The 12,675-nt window shown below is 39.1% G+C and overlaps 1 protein-coding gene across 6 annotated transcripts in view; it reads right to left on the bottom strand.

Annotated features, from left to right (window-relative positions):
• Dcdc1 (doublecortin domain containing 1) overlaps positions 1 to 12,675 on the bottom strand; it is a 479,867-nt gene that overhangs the window by 3,074 nt on the left and 464,118 nt on the right. For all 6 annotated transcript variants that reach the window (XM_048788537.1, XM_048788536.1, XM_048788535.1 and 3 more), the window contains one exon: positions 10,875 to 10,984. In XM_048788537.1, the coding sequence (XP_048644494.1) occupies positions 10,875 to 10,984 (110 nt within the window). The remainder of the gene's footprint in view (positions 1 to 10,874; positions 10,985 to 12,675) is intronic.

The raw sequence follows: 12,675 nt of genomic DNA on the forward strand, positions 1-12,675 counted from the left end.
GGGGGTGGGTGGGAGGTGAGACCCCTGCTGGTTTATTATGTTCTGATGAGAGGATTTCCCTCATGCTCAGGGTAGTGTGCTGCCCATCTTAGACTGGGCATCAAAGTATAGCACACCTTGCCAAATTTATTTGTCATCAAGGAAATTATCCAAGTAGGCCGCAACCAAACCATAAAATATGTCCATAAAGGCATCGGTGAACATACAAATTACCAATAATAATATTTGACATTTCTTTTTTTTTAATATTTGACATTTCTATAGCGTTAAAAACAAAAATGGTTGGTATAATGAAAAAAGGACAGGCTTTGGGGTTAGGCTGGGTACAAATACCAGCTCTGCAACTTATTGGCTGTGGCTCTGGGCAAGATAATTCACTCCTCCAAAGCTCAGCTTCTACTTCATAGCATGGTTGTAAATGAGACAACAATATAAAAGGTCCAGCTTAGTTCCTGCCTGCACAGGTAGACATTCTAGATGTGTGAGTGCCCTTCTTCTTCCATTTTGGTGATCTCCTTTTACTTTTCTACCAAGAGACTTTCTCAAGAGTCCAAGAGGCAAGAGTCAAGGCAAACCTTTAATTCCAAGTTCAGGGATCTTTCTTTGTTCTTTTTTTCTTTTTGGTTATAGATGGACACAATACCTTTATTTTATTTATTTATTTTAATGTGGTACTAAGAATCAAACCCAGTGCCTCATATGTGCAAGTGCTCCACCAATGAGCCATAACCCCAGCCCCCAAGTTCAGTGATCTTTCTATCAGAGGAGTCACTTCAAGTTCTTGACTATCCCAAAGCTATGCCATGACTTCAGTAGGTCCCTCTGTTGAGATTCAAAATAGAGATGGCCCTAGAAGCAGATTGTAGTGAACATCTGTAGGAGGAGATGGACTTCAGGAACTAGCTGGGATCCTGGCTACATAATTCTTGTTGCCCAATCATATCTCACCACTGAGATATGAATCAGAATCAAACTTCCAAAGTTGAATTTCAGAGATTCATAATCTGTCCTTCTCAGTTTCTCAAAGTGACAGCAGCAGGAGCTCAGACTAGTTAGTATCCCTCAGCTAGTTAGCATCAAGTTGGTCTCATGAACCCCAGTACAATGTACCTTCCATTCAATGAAGTGTCCCAAGTAACCATGATGTCAGCTCAGGAATGGAAGCACCAGAATAGATCCAAGTACATGTAAAATATTCTGAGAATTAGCCTTTGCCACTGAAGAGAAATGTGGCTTCAGTGGATTCAAGGTCCTTCTTAAGTCTGTAATTCTTAGACCAAGACAAAGTGAGGGTGAATTTCAAAATGGAAAGTGACTGAAATTTAGTAAAGAGGTAGGGGCACATCAGTACTTTTGCATATTTACTCTTTTGGGGGGTAGATTTTGCTCATCTGGGCTCCCTGCATGCAGCAGCTCCTAAAGGAGCAAGTGACAGTTTCAGAGCAGATCAAGGGTGGGAGGAACAGTGACTCCTGTTTGGAAATCTCCCCAATTGGCTAACTCCCATTTACATGCTGTTTCTGGCAGGAGATCAGTCTGGGTCACCTCATCGCCAATGAGTAAATATGCTGAAAAATTATTACTATTTCAGACAAATGTTTAACTGTTCTCAGATTATCTATGACACCACAGGCCAAAGTCACAGCAATCTAACCTGGGAGTGAGTTTACTTTACCTTGTGATTTATGGAATGAGAATTCTGGGTGCTCTGTGGGACTAATTTAATACGAAACATTCAGATGTCTGTCGTATAATGCCATTCATCTTTCCTTAGCCTGCCTGCACCAGGGGGCATGTGGTTCAGAGAGCAGCCTCTCCCGTCTCAGCCACAAATCATCACGCTTATGAAAGAGAGTGACATGTCTTCCCTTCTAAGCCAGGCTGCCTGCAGCAAGGGTCTGTCTGGGCTCTGATGGGAGAAGCATTTCCTATTCTCAGGCCTCAGGAGTGTTTTGAAAGTAACAGTAGTTGAAGAAGAGAGCCTAAGCAACTGCACTTTGGTTTGACTTGAAGGAAATTTAGTTAGTTTATACTATTTCATCGACAAGGGCAGACTTGTTTTATGAGACAATGTGATATTCTATAGATTGATAAAATAATGCATGTGAGAAGAAAGTTCTGCAGAAAGCAAAATTGTGATTCAATATATTATTGACATTAAAACCCAGATACTTCAGTGCATGCTAAAACAAAACAAAGCATTTTTTTTAAAGAGAGAGAGAATTTCTTAATATTTTGTTTTGTTTTGTTTTTCGGCAGACACAACATCTTTGTTTGTATGTGGTGCTGAGGATCGAACCCGGGCCGCACGCATGCCAGGCGAGCACGCTACCACTTGAGCCACATCCCCAGCCCCAAAACAAAGCATTTTTAACCAACAAGTTACCCTAAATTTCATATTCATTCAACAAATGTTCATGAATGCCTGCTATATAATAAGGAATATTATATGGCAGGCAGGCCCTAGGAATACAAGTCTGAACAGACCTGGTCTTGCTTTCAAGGGTTTTTCAAGTCAGGGAGAAAGAGAGAGAGAGAGAGAGAGAGAGAGAGAGAGAGAGAGAGAGAGAGAGAAAGTCCACCTGGGTAACTGCTACAATTAAGTTCAGAATTTGGTTCAGGGGAAGACCATGGAAGAGAGTTTCCATCAGTCAGGTGTGTCGTGTGGTCAGGGACTATTTCCTGAGAAAGTCACAGAAGAAGAATGTGCAAAGGTATGGAAATAAGAGAAGGCACACACTCAGTGGGGGAGTTTAGGAGTGCAGAGCCTTGTGCACAGAAGACTGAGAACCAAGACTCCAGAGCCAGGGTAGCACCATATTCCAAAGGGCTTTGGGCAACATTTGGAGGAATTTGTTCTTCATTTTCATGAAGGACAGGAGGCTACTGAGGGGTTTTAAGTAAGAGAGTGATATGATAGTATTTCCATTCTAGAAAGATCACTCTGGGTACCACTTTGATAAAGAACTGGAGAGGAGAAAGGGGGGGGCGGGCAGGATATGTGTAATAACTAGTTAGAAAACAATGACTTTATCCAAGGAGCAATGACAATGTTTGAAGTAAGATGATGTAAGCAGGCTGAGGAAAGAGGATCACAAGTGTGAGGCTAGTCTGGGCAAATTCACAAGACCCTGTCTTAAAATAAAAATAAAAATAAAAGTGGCTGAGAATGTAGCTCAGTGATAAAGCACCCCTGGGCTCAATCCCCAGTATTTGGGAGAAAAAAAGTAAGTAAACAACTTTAAAGTTGTTTCCCATTTTATTCATAGTAACAGTTGCAAGTTGGTGCAGATGAAAATTGATCTCTGTTGTGAGTCATTTTATGAATGAGCCAGAGGACCCAGAGTGTGGCATCCTGGTGACACTGTCAAGTGCTGCCTCAGCAGTTGGCCCTAAGCCTCTTGAATACATAGCTTTACTAATGTGTACAGATGTGGCTCAAATCAACATTTTCATGAAAACAGGGCAATATCTAACAGAAAATACCTCTCCATGGATGTCCTGAAGTATAATGAGAATTTACGACTCAAACACAACAGATAACTATTGAGGCCAGTTAGTGGAACTCACATTTCAACATTGGGAAAGTTGTTAAACTAGGATGGCCTCTGAGAGCAGGGGTAGGAGGACAGATGGCAATAAAATAAAATCCATAATGGCATATATCCTATCAAAATTACTACATTAAACAAGAGGCAAGGACAGTTCTGATTTAAAGAAAAAAAAAAGGTTTTACATTCAGGATTGATCTGGCACAATTGTCTGGGTGCCAATTCAAAAGTGTCCTGAGTTTTATCAGGCTTTCTCTGCAATTTCTCAGATTTCTCTTATATTCAGAAGTCTTACTTATGAATCCAATAGGTATCCATCCTGATATTGTAACCAAACTCACAGATTCTAACCTCGGGTTCATGTTGGCTGCTTAGCAAAGACTATTTAGCTCACCTCACCAATGCCCGTTTTGACAGTGTACCCAAGGGCAAACCTCTGACAGACCGAACAGGAATAGTGACAGCCTCGTTGATTCCATTGCTAATTTCATCCATCAGTGGTGAAGGGAGAAAATAACCAGAACAATGGCAGAATTGCATGTTCGTACTAAAAATGCCATGGATCCCGAAGACCCCGCCATGTCTGTGGCTGCCTCATTAAAGAACAATCATGTTGTTGTTTACATGGGTAAGTTGTGGGTTGTATCATGTAGCCCTGACATCCAAATCTAAAGGAAGGATTAAAAGGCAACTATTTGATGCTCTCCATTCAATCTTCTATTAAAAGACACAAAGTAATTCAGTGACCGTCTACCAAAAAAAGAGCCAAAATAAATATGAAGAAAAGACAGGTAACAGTTTGTAAAGCAGGAGAGCCATAAATAGGAAGGTGCCTATCTTAGCAGGCAACAGAAGAACCCATTGGAGAAATAGAAAATTTACAGAAGAAGCAAGAAGCACAGAGATGCAGGGAGGTCAAGGGCAGGAATGGCTGATTACTAGGGTGGCCTCTGGGACACAGATAGGCATGCCTCTTAAACAGAGATTGCCATAGCCATACAGGGTGGCACATGCCTTAACCCCAGGGGCTCAAGGGGCTGAGGAAGGAGGATTGCAAGTTCAAAGCCAGACTCAGCAACTAAGCGAGGCCCTAAACAATTTTAGCAAAGGATGTAACTTAGTGGTAAAGTACCCTTGGGTTTAATCTCAGTGCTAAAAAATAAAAAAGTAAATAAAAAATAAAAGACAGACTGCTATGAGGCCTGTGTGATGATGGGCTTTCCTGTGCTTCCTTGCTTCCTTGTCAATCAATCCAACAAACCTCCACCCCACCAGAGGTATATGGAATATACCTGTACCATCAGGCCCATGCTGGTAACCAGAATGAGTTTAATTTAATAGAAAATGTCCAGTCCAAACTTTCATATAAGCTCCCTTTTTTATTTGTTTTGTTTTTGTTTTTTGGTACTGGGGATTGAACCTAGGGGTGCTTAACCACAGAGCCACATCCCAGCCCTTTTTTTGTTTTATTTTGAGACAGGGTCTCACCAAGGTGCTTAAGGCCTTGCTAAGTTGCTGAGGCTGGCTTTGAACTTGTGATCCTCCTGCCTCAGCCTCCGGAGCCACTGGGATTACAGGGGTGCACTACTGTGCCCAGCAAATTAGTTCCCTTTATTGGCTCACCCCTGCATGAATTACAAGGGCCTCCACAATCAGGCCCATCAGGCCCATGCTCCCACAATCTAGGTCTATCCAAGCAGCTCCACCTATTACATTCTAAAGGCCTATTGCTGTCTAGTTAGACGCCTACTCCATGTCTAACACCTAGAACAGTGCCTGGTGTATTTTGTTTTGTCTTGTGCACTATAATTATGCATAATAGTGGGATTCATTACACTATATCTGTACATGCACATAACATAATTTGATGAATCTTATTTCCTACTACTTTCCTTTCCCCATTCCCCACATCCACTTGCTCTACTGATCTTCCTATATTGTTATTTTCAAATTTTAGTTAGTGTGTTACAATTACATATATGATCAGAATTCATTTTAGTATGTTCATACCTGGACATAGCATAGTTTGTTCAATTTTACTCCCCAGTACTTCCCCATGCCGGCTCCTCTTCCCTCCCTCTTGGTCTTCTTTCTCTAATCTGTTGGTCACCCTTTTATTTTTATGAGATGCTTTTTGTAAAAAAAAAAAAAAAATTCTTTTTTTTCTCTCTTTCTCTAGCTTCCACATCTGAGGGAAAACATTTGACTTTTGACCTGAGTCTGAATTATTTCACTTAGCATGATATTCTCTAGTTTCATCCATTTACCAGAAAATAACATAATTTCATTCTTCTTTATGGATGAATATAAAACTCCATTATGTATCAACAAACACTCCATTTTCATTACCCATTTGTTTGTTGACGGGCACTTAGTCTGGTTCCATAATGTGGCTATTGTGAATTGCACTATTGTAAACACTGTTATTCATGAATCACTATAGGATGCTTATAGTATGCTTGATTTTAGTTCTTTTGAATAAATACCAAGAAGTGGAATAGCTGAGTAATATGGTGGTTCCATTCCTCATCTTTTGAGGAATCTATGACTACTTTCCAAAGTGGTTGTACCAATTTGCAGTCCATCAACGATGTCTAAATGTACCTTTTCCTGTATTCTCACCAGCAATTTTTATTTGTATTCTTGATGATTGCCATTCTAACTAGAGTTGAACACACATATCAAGTGCCTGCCAACATGCATGCACTCTTTTCCCTTCTGTGTGTGTATGTGTGTAAACTGAACTAACATCTTGTGAATTTTCACACTCTTAGATAAACCTGTCAGAGATGCAGGTGGCTCAAACTTCCACATGAACTAGGCTTAAAGCAAACAGAACAGAAAGGTTTAGCCTGCCCCTAGTAAGGAGCTCCTTCAGTGGGGAAAGAGCAACTATGGAAAAGGGAATCCTGTCCTTGTTCCATAGCTCTCCCTCCTTGTGCATATAAAAATGTATTTAAAAATGCCAGGAAGATTCTGGTTATTTTCCTGACCTTCAAAATTACCCTGCTCCTTGATGTATGTGCAGTAGCACTGACATTATATCTGTGACCTTTAAAATAGCAAGATTTTCTCAACACTGAAGGCAGTTTAATTAACAAAGGAAGTTTTTGAACCTCAAACTCACTTGCTTAGCCTTCCCACGTCTGGGTCTAGTTTCAGCCTCTTCCAGGTGACTCAAGAACATTTCTATCATTTCTTAAAGAAACGATAATGAGAAAACAAGAGACACTTAGATTCAAGCCCTCACCCACACAGCAAATGCTTCTTTGTCTTCTTAGTGCCCACAGGGTAAAGGCATGGACAGGGAGTTCTTGAAACTGGTACTTGTCGCCTGGAACACACCCTACTGATAGTAAACAGCTATTTCCTTGACAGGCCCCAAACTCCTGGCAAAGCTTCTCAAACTGTGGTTACTTCTTATAGCTCAGTAAAATGCAGATTCCCTGCCCTACTTGAAGCACACAGATCATACCTGTCTCTAGGATCAGGCTTGGGAATCTGCATGTTCTCAAGTTCCCTAGGTGTTTCTTGTATACCCTGAAATTTGAGAGTTGTATTAGGGAAGCATCCTTTCTGATTCAGATTGTTCCAGGAAGGATCTTTTCTGTTTTAATGAAAGATGAGTTTTGAAGGTTCTTACAGGAGAAAAGCCAGAGAGGGAGAAAAGGCAGGCAGGGAGAGAGAAAGGGGAAGAAAGAGGGAAGGAACTGAAAGCCGAGATGTAGTCAAATCTTACACTTTGAGGAGCACTGATCTAAGAGCCCTGGGAGATTTCCTCCTCTCTTCCATCTCACCCCAGCACAGTCCGAAGGATTATTTCAGTACAGTGTGGCTTTGGGCAGCTTCCAAAATGTAGCTGCCAATGGTGGCAGCTCAGGTGATCTGACAATGCTGAAATTCCTCAGCATCTGCACCTAGGCTAAAACTGCAATATCTGTTCTAAGTTCACCTCTTCTCCAGGACTGACAAACTAGGACCTAACAGGTCCAGGAGCTTGACTGAACTATCTACCCATAAGCTGACAGTATTCTTCTGAAATCCTTCAGTTCGATATTTTGCAGAAAATGAGTGATAGCACACGCAATTCAGAATCACCATTTTACTGCCCTATAAATATAATTTCCTGCCTCCTTTCTCCTCTCCTCCAACCCAGCTGCATCATGGGCATAGCACTTCCTCTCTCATATATTTCTATTTGCACATATGGTACAGTGTGACAGCCTATTGATAGTAGTTTCATATTACAGACTTGCAAAATTAGAAAATACTATAGCTGGCAGCAGGCACCCACTGAATATCCACTGTGACATGATGAGTCCATTTACTTTCATCAGCATTCGCCTGAGTGCTCTGTGTTGGTCTTGCTTTGCAGTCACTTTGGCCACATGGCCCCAAAAGGGGCCATTTCTACAGAATTCTACTTTATTGTGTTGAGAACAAAACTGCTTCTCTTTCTTTTTATTTTCCTAGCCTTAGAGGAGCTGAGATGTGCATAGGGCCAGAAGGGAACTGGAGTCATTGGTTTAATGCAAACAACTGAGAATCACTGCTTAGTCCAATTCCATTTAATTGAGAACATTTGCATCTGATTTTGTGACAACCTAGAATAACACAGAATTGTGTGCTTTCATCATTCCCTTCAAAATGATGTTCCTCTCAAGTTGCTGCATTGGAGAATCACGAACAATGACACTCAGCACACCTGGGCTATTATTGAAGGTTAGCACACAAATGCTGCAAAAGTCACTGACCAAAATTTCTAAGTGATTCTTTGGTAAAAGGGAACAAATTATTCTTTTATTTATTTTTTATTCCTTTGATTTTTGATTCATAAAATAGTGTTTAGTTAATAGAAACAATAAAAATGGAAATTTGGTGTTATCATCCTAAAAAGCTACCTTTGTATTTTGAATTATTGTTGTGTCCTGGTTTGCAAAGCTGATATAAGCACTTAAAATGTTTATTTATAAATACTGTCAGTTAATCTCAAAATATTTTTCAAGCTTTTAAGCATATTTCTTTTACTTAACCTGCTTAGAAACATACAACTTTACCTCAACACTTAATCATGCTACAAAAGCTAGACGTGGGCAGAAAATTCCAGCTCTCCTGAGAACAATCATAAATGCTGGTACACTGTTGATTAACATCTGGATCACCTTAAGGGTGTTTGTGAACCAGCAGGAAATAAATTTCTGGAGAAGGCTGTGGACTTGGGGATGGTTACTTTAGTATTTAATAATAAATGGTTTTCAGTTGATAGAAAAATATTGAAATCTGACTTATATATATGAGGCTGATTCAAATTTGATAAACATGTCCCCAAAGGAAATTACTGTGTTTATTAAAAGCCTAGGAGGGCTGAACAGAATTGCAATAGTCTTATCCTGTAGTCCTTGCTGGAGGTAGAGTAACTGCTCCCCAATCCACCTTCCAGCCAACCAGAGAAAAGTCAATAATAAGGACAGAGTAGGATACTTCTTAGCCTAAGTTACAAGTAGCTATGAACTGCCAAGATACCCAGGGCAAGCTGTCGTCTACAAAGTCAGTGTGGCTGCCTCGCTAGTAAGATGTGATGTGTTGATGACTGTTATATTACATCTAAAATCCCATTTACTAGTAATAGAAAAGTTCACTTAAGACTTTTGCCTCATGTCTCCTGGTGCTTGATATAGCGTCTGTGTGATATTACCAATTTTCGCTTCAGGCATACTTACATGCAACAGCAAAGACTTCACAAGAATTTGCACATTAGATTCAAGGTGAAATTATGCCATTTTCATAGCAAATCAACTTTATCTTGGCAGAAAAGTGATAGGTACTTTTGCACCTAGACAAATGTCTTTGTTTTCAAGGAATTTTGAAGAAAAAAAATAGCTGACTTTATGTGGACTATGATCAAGTCATTCTAAGGAAAGACCCAACTGGTAAGAGTCCTGTTGGCTCACTTTCTGATTGGGGCAGCTAGTTCTTTAATCCCTCTTGTTTCAATTTCCTGGGTACATAGAAATAAATAAATAAATAAAAGCAAAATAAGAGTGATGTGAAATCTTTGTCTCCTGTGTGGCACAAAGCTGCTTTGGGAAACCTTCACATATCTAACATCACACAACAAAATGTTTGTAAAAGGGTAAATTGTTGTTGATGTATCATGTGAAATTTCACGTCCATGAGCTTTCCTTCAGTGGAGTTAGAGCAGGGATTTATTCATGCAGCCCTACTGATTTGCAGACTCGGAGTAAATACCAGCCAGGCCTTTTGCAGCGATTACCAAGAGTCTCCTTCAGTAGAGGTGATATATTGCTTTCCTGTATCACATTAAAGTGGGGAACTGAGGAGTGAGCCCAGCTGAGCCATTCTGTACACACCTAGCCAGGCTGCAATTGATATTCAGGCAGAACTGTGAGTAGCTTTCAGAGGAAGACAGGAAGGAAGAGCATTTCTCTGCAAAATTCCCACCAGGAACAGTTTTCTTTTTCTTTTTGTCTTAATGGCTATTTTGTCTTCTCAGGAAGAAAATAGCAGGTACTGTTCTTGTTCTGTAAGGTTGATAACCAAGACTGCTAAGAATCCCTTACATGATTGTGTGTGTGTGTGTGTGTGTGTATTCCTTTCTCTACATTTCTATAATGAAGACATAGTATATGACTTTTGATTATTGGCTATACATCAGGAAATAACCAATTTCACTCTCATGAGCAACATCTAACTGAGGCCCATAAAGGACCTGTACTGTTACTACAGGTAAAACTAAAGATAAATTGGAGGAGGAATGATCCATTCATGCCACATTTGGTGGCCACCAGCCATTTCAGTTTTATTTAATACATGTAAGACTTTAACATGGAAGTTTTGCAAATAGAGTGACTGAGCAAGAAATTGTCAGTTGGGATTGAATTTGGGATTAAGTGGTCAGAGTCTATTTGATTATCAAATATTATAAATATACACATATATACACATACATCTATGAATATTATGTATAAGTTACCGGATTCTGCTAAATTGTTTTAAAATATTAACTAGTAGTTTCCTGGTTTTTTTTTCCTCCTGGAGGAAGGTACACCTAAGATAGTTGTTTTACCAGCATTATTCTGTCTAATTTTGTTGCCTTTCCAGGAACAGTTTTGAGGCATAGGCATCAAATGCCAGTTTATGTAAAATGTTGTAGATAATAACTTTTAAAAAAGACTACTTGAAATTAAAAGAGATAAATAACAATCATGTTTAACAAGCATATGAGTATCTATACACAGATATACCAGCAAAATACAACAGAAAATATGATGGCCCTGATAGGAATTAATTATGCAGATGTACCAGTGACAGCAGCTCTGTAGATGGTAACACCACCAGGTCTGTAGCTTGAGGGCCCAGCTGTCTTCGAATTCTGGCATAATTTGCTCTGACCTCCACCACTTGCTTTAACTCTGTTAAAAAATTATTTTGAGAGACAAGTCAATGTATTTGTACAAAATAATTAAAAGTCCAGAATGGTGAAAACCTTGACGATCCCTCAGAAATCCTCGGCTCCTACCTTGGACTCTCTCATTACACACTTGACCTGCTTATCACATCAGATAAGTGCTAACATTCTTTGGATTTCTATAGAATGGAAGTTGTTATAGCTCTTAGTAAAGGCTGAATTGGAAGCTAACATAGGAATGCTCTAAAAATTGAACCCACTGAAAAGATGAAAGCCAAACCAGTGAAAATCATGTTCAGATTGTACAGCAAATGGCATAAAAGCACTCTTTTAATTTCACTGGGGGCTTGTGTGAAAGAAACCATTTTAATAGCATCTGGTTTGTTTTCCCAAATCATATTCATTTTTCAAAAACCCATTGTGATTTTTTTTGATGACTGACTTCTGAATTCTAAATGTTTTTTGACATTATAGTATATGACATAAGTTATTATACTGTATTTATTTTTGAAACTCCCTGGCTGCTTTATTTTCTTATTACCTAGTACAGCCAGCAGGTCACAGAAAAATCATGTATACAATGATTAATTTTTTAAATATCTCTTAATAAGTATATACATGTAAGAGCATTTCTCTTTTTAAAAACATTCTGAATATTTAGTTTTCTACTGGATGATTATTTCTAACTTTATTTCAGCAAAAACAACAAAGTAAATTTCTAAAGAACAACTGAATTGGAATCTTTGTAATCAATCAAATTTCCTAGAACATATGTGACTCATTGGGAAAAATTCAGACAGTTGGGGAAAACCACCAGTCCTTTCACTATCAATCAACTATTTTCATAGGAAAGGAGTCAACTTTCACATTATAACATTGCATGTGTTTACTAAATTGAAGATGCAAAAATAAATGTTTGCCTACATAGACTTGTCAAAGGTCCAGAGAATTAACATGGAGTAAAATGATAAGGAGAGTAATATTTGCATTTCCAATTTTCTCAATGCCCTTTATATTTTTTATTGGAGACAGGCTTGTTTCTGGGAAGGCAGCCTAGATCTTTCTTTGTGGTTTAGATACACTTTTGGTTAGCTTGCCTGAAGCATATTTAGCCTTATTTATTCAGGTCCAGTGAACACAGCATGGCAAGAAGGGTAGGGTAGCCCATCCCAAGTATATGAATGCAAAGCATAAGTAATAAAGGGATTGGGAAGTACTATTCAATTGGCTGTAATCATTACATGTCTGTTTATACTCTCAAATAGATTGAAAACTTTTCCAGGAAAGGAAGCCTGATTTATTTTTCTTTTTAGACTACGTTCTTTGGGAATACAAAAAACTGTCAAATAATACTTACTAATGATAAGAACCCTGCCATTGGTGTGTTCTCCAAAGTAACCACACAGTGTTGGTCACCAAGGGGTAGGGTGATGGATAAGATGGGTTACGGGAACAGCAGAACACAAAGAATACAAAGGAGCCTGCTCTGTGAGATAGGCTGGTACTCAAGGAATATTTGTGACATTCCTCAAAGCAGTCTTAGGCATCCCAATAAATCTTTGTCTCCCTACATTTTGGTCTTCATGTATTGTTTTTGATTCTTCTAGGATAAATGTAAAGGCATTATTCCACTGTTTGAAAAGTTTTTGGCTTACCTACCTTATATAGAACATACTAATACTTTTAGGGTACCTT

The sequence above is a fragment of the Marmota marmota genome, unplaced genomic scaffold (genome assembly GCF_001458135.2).
Source record: "Marmota marmota marmota unplaced genomic scaffold, marMar, whole genome shotgun sequence".
NCBI lineage: Eukaryota > Metazoa > Chordata > Mammalia > Rodentia > Sciuridae > Marmota > Marmota marmota.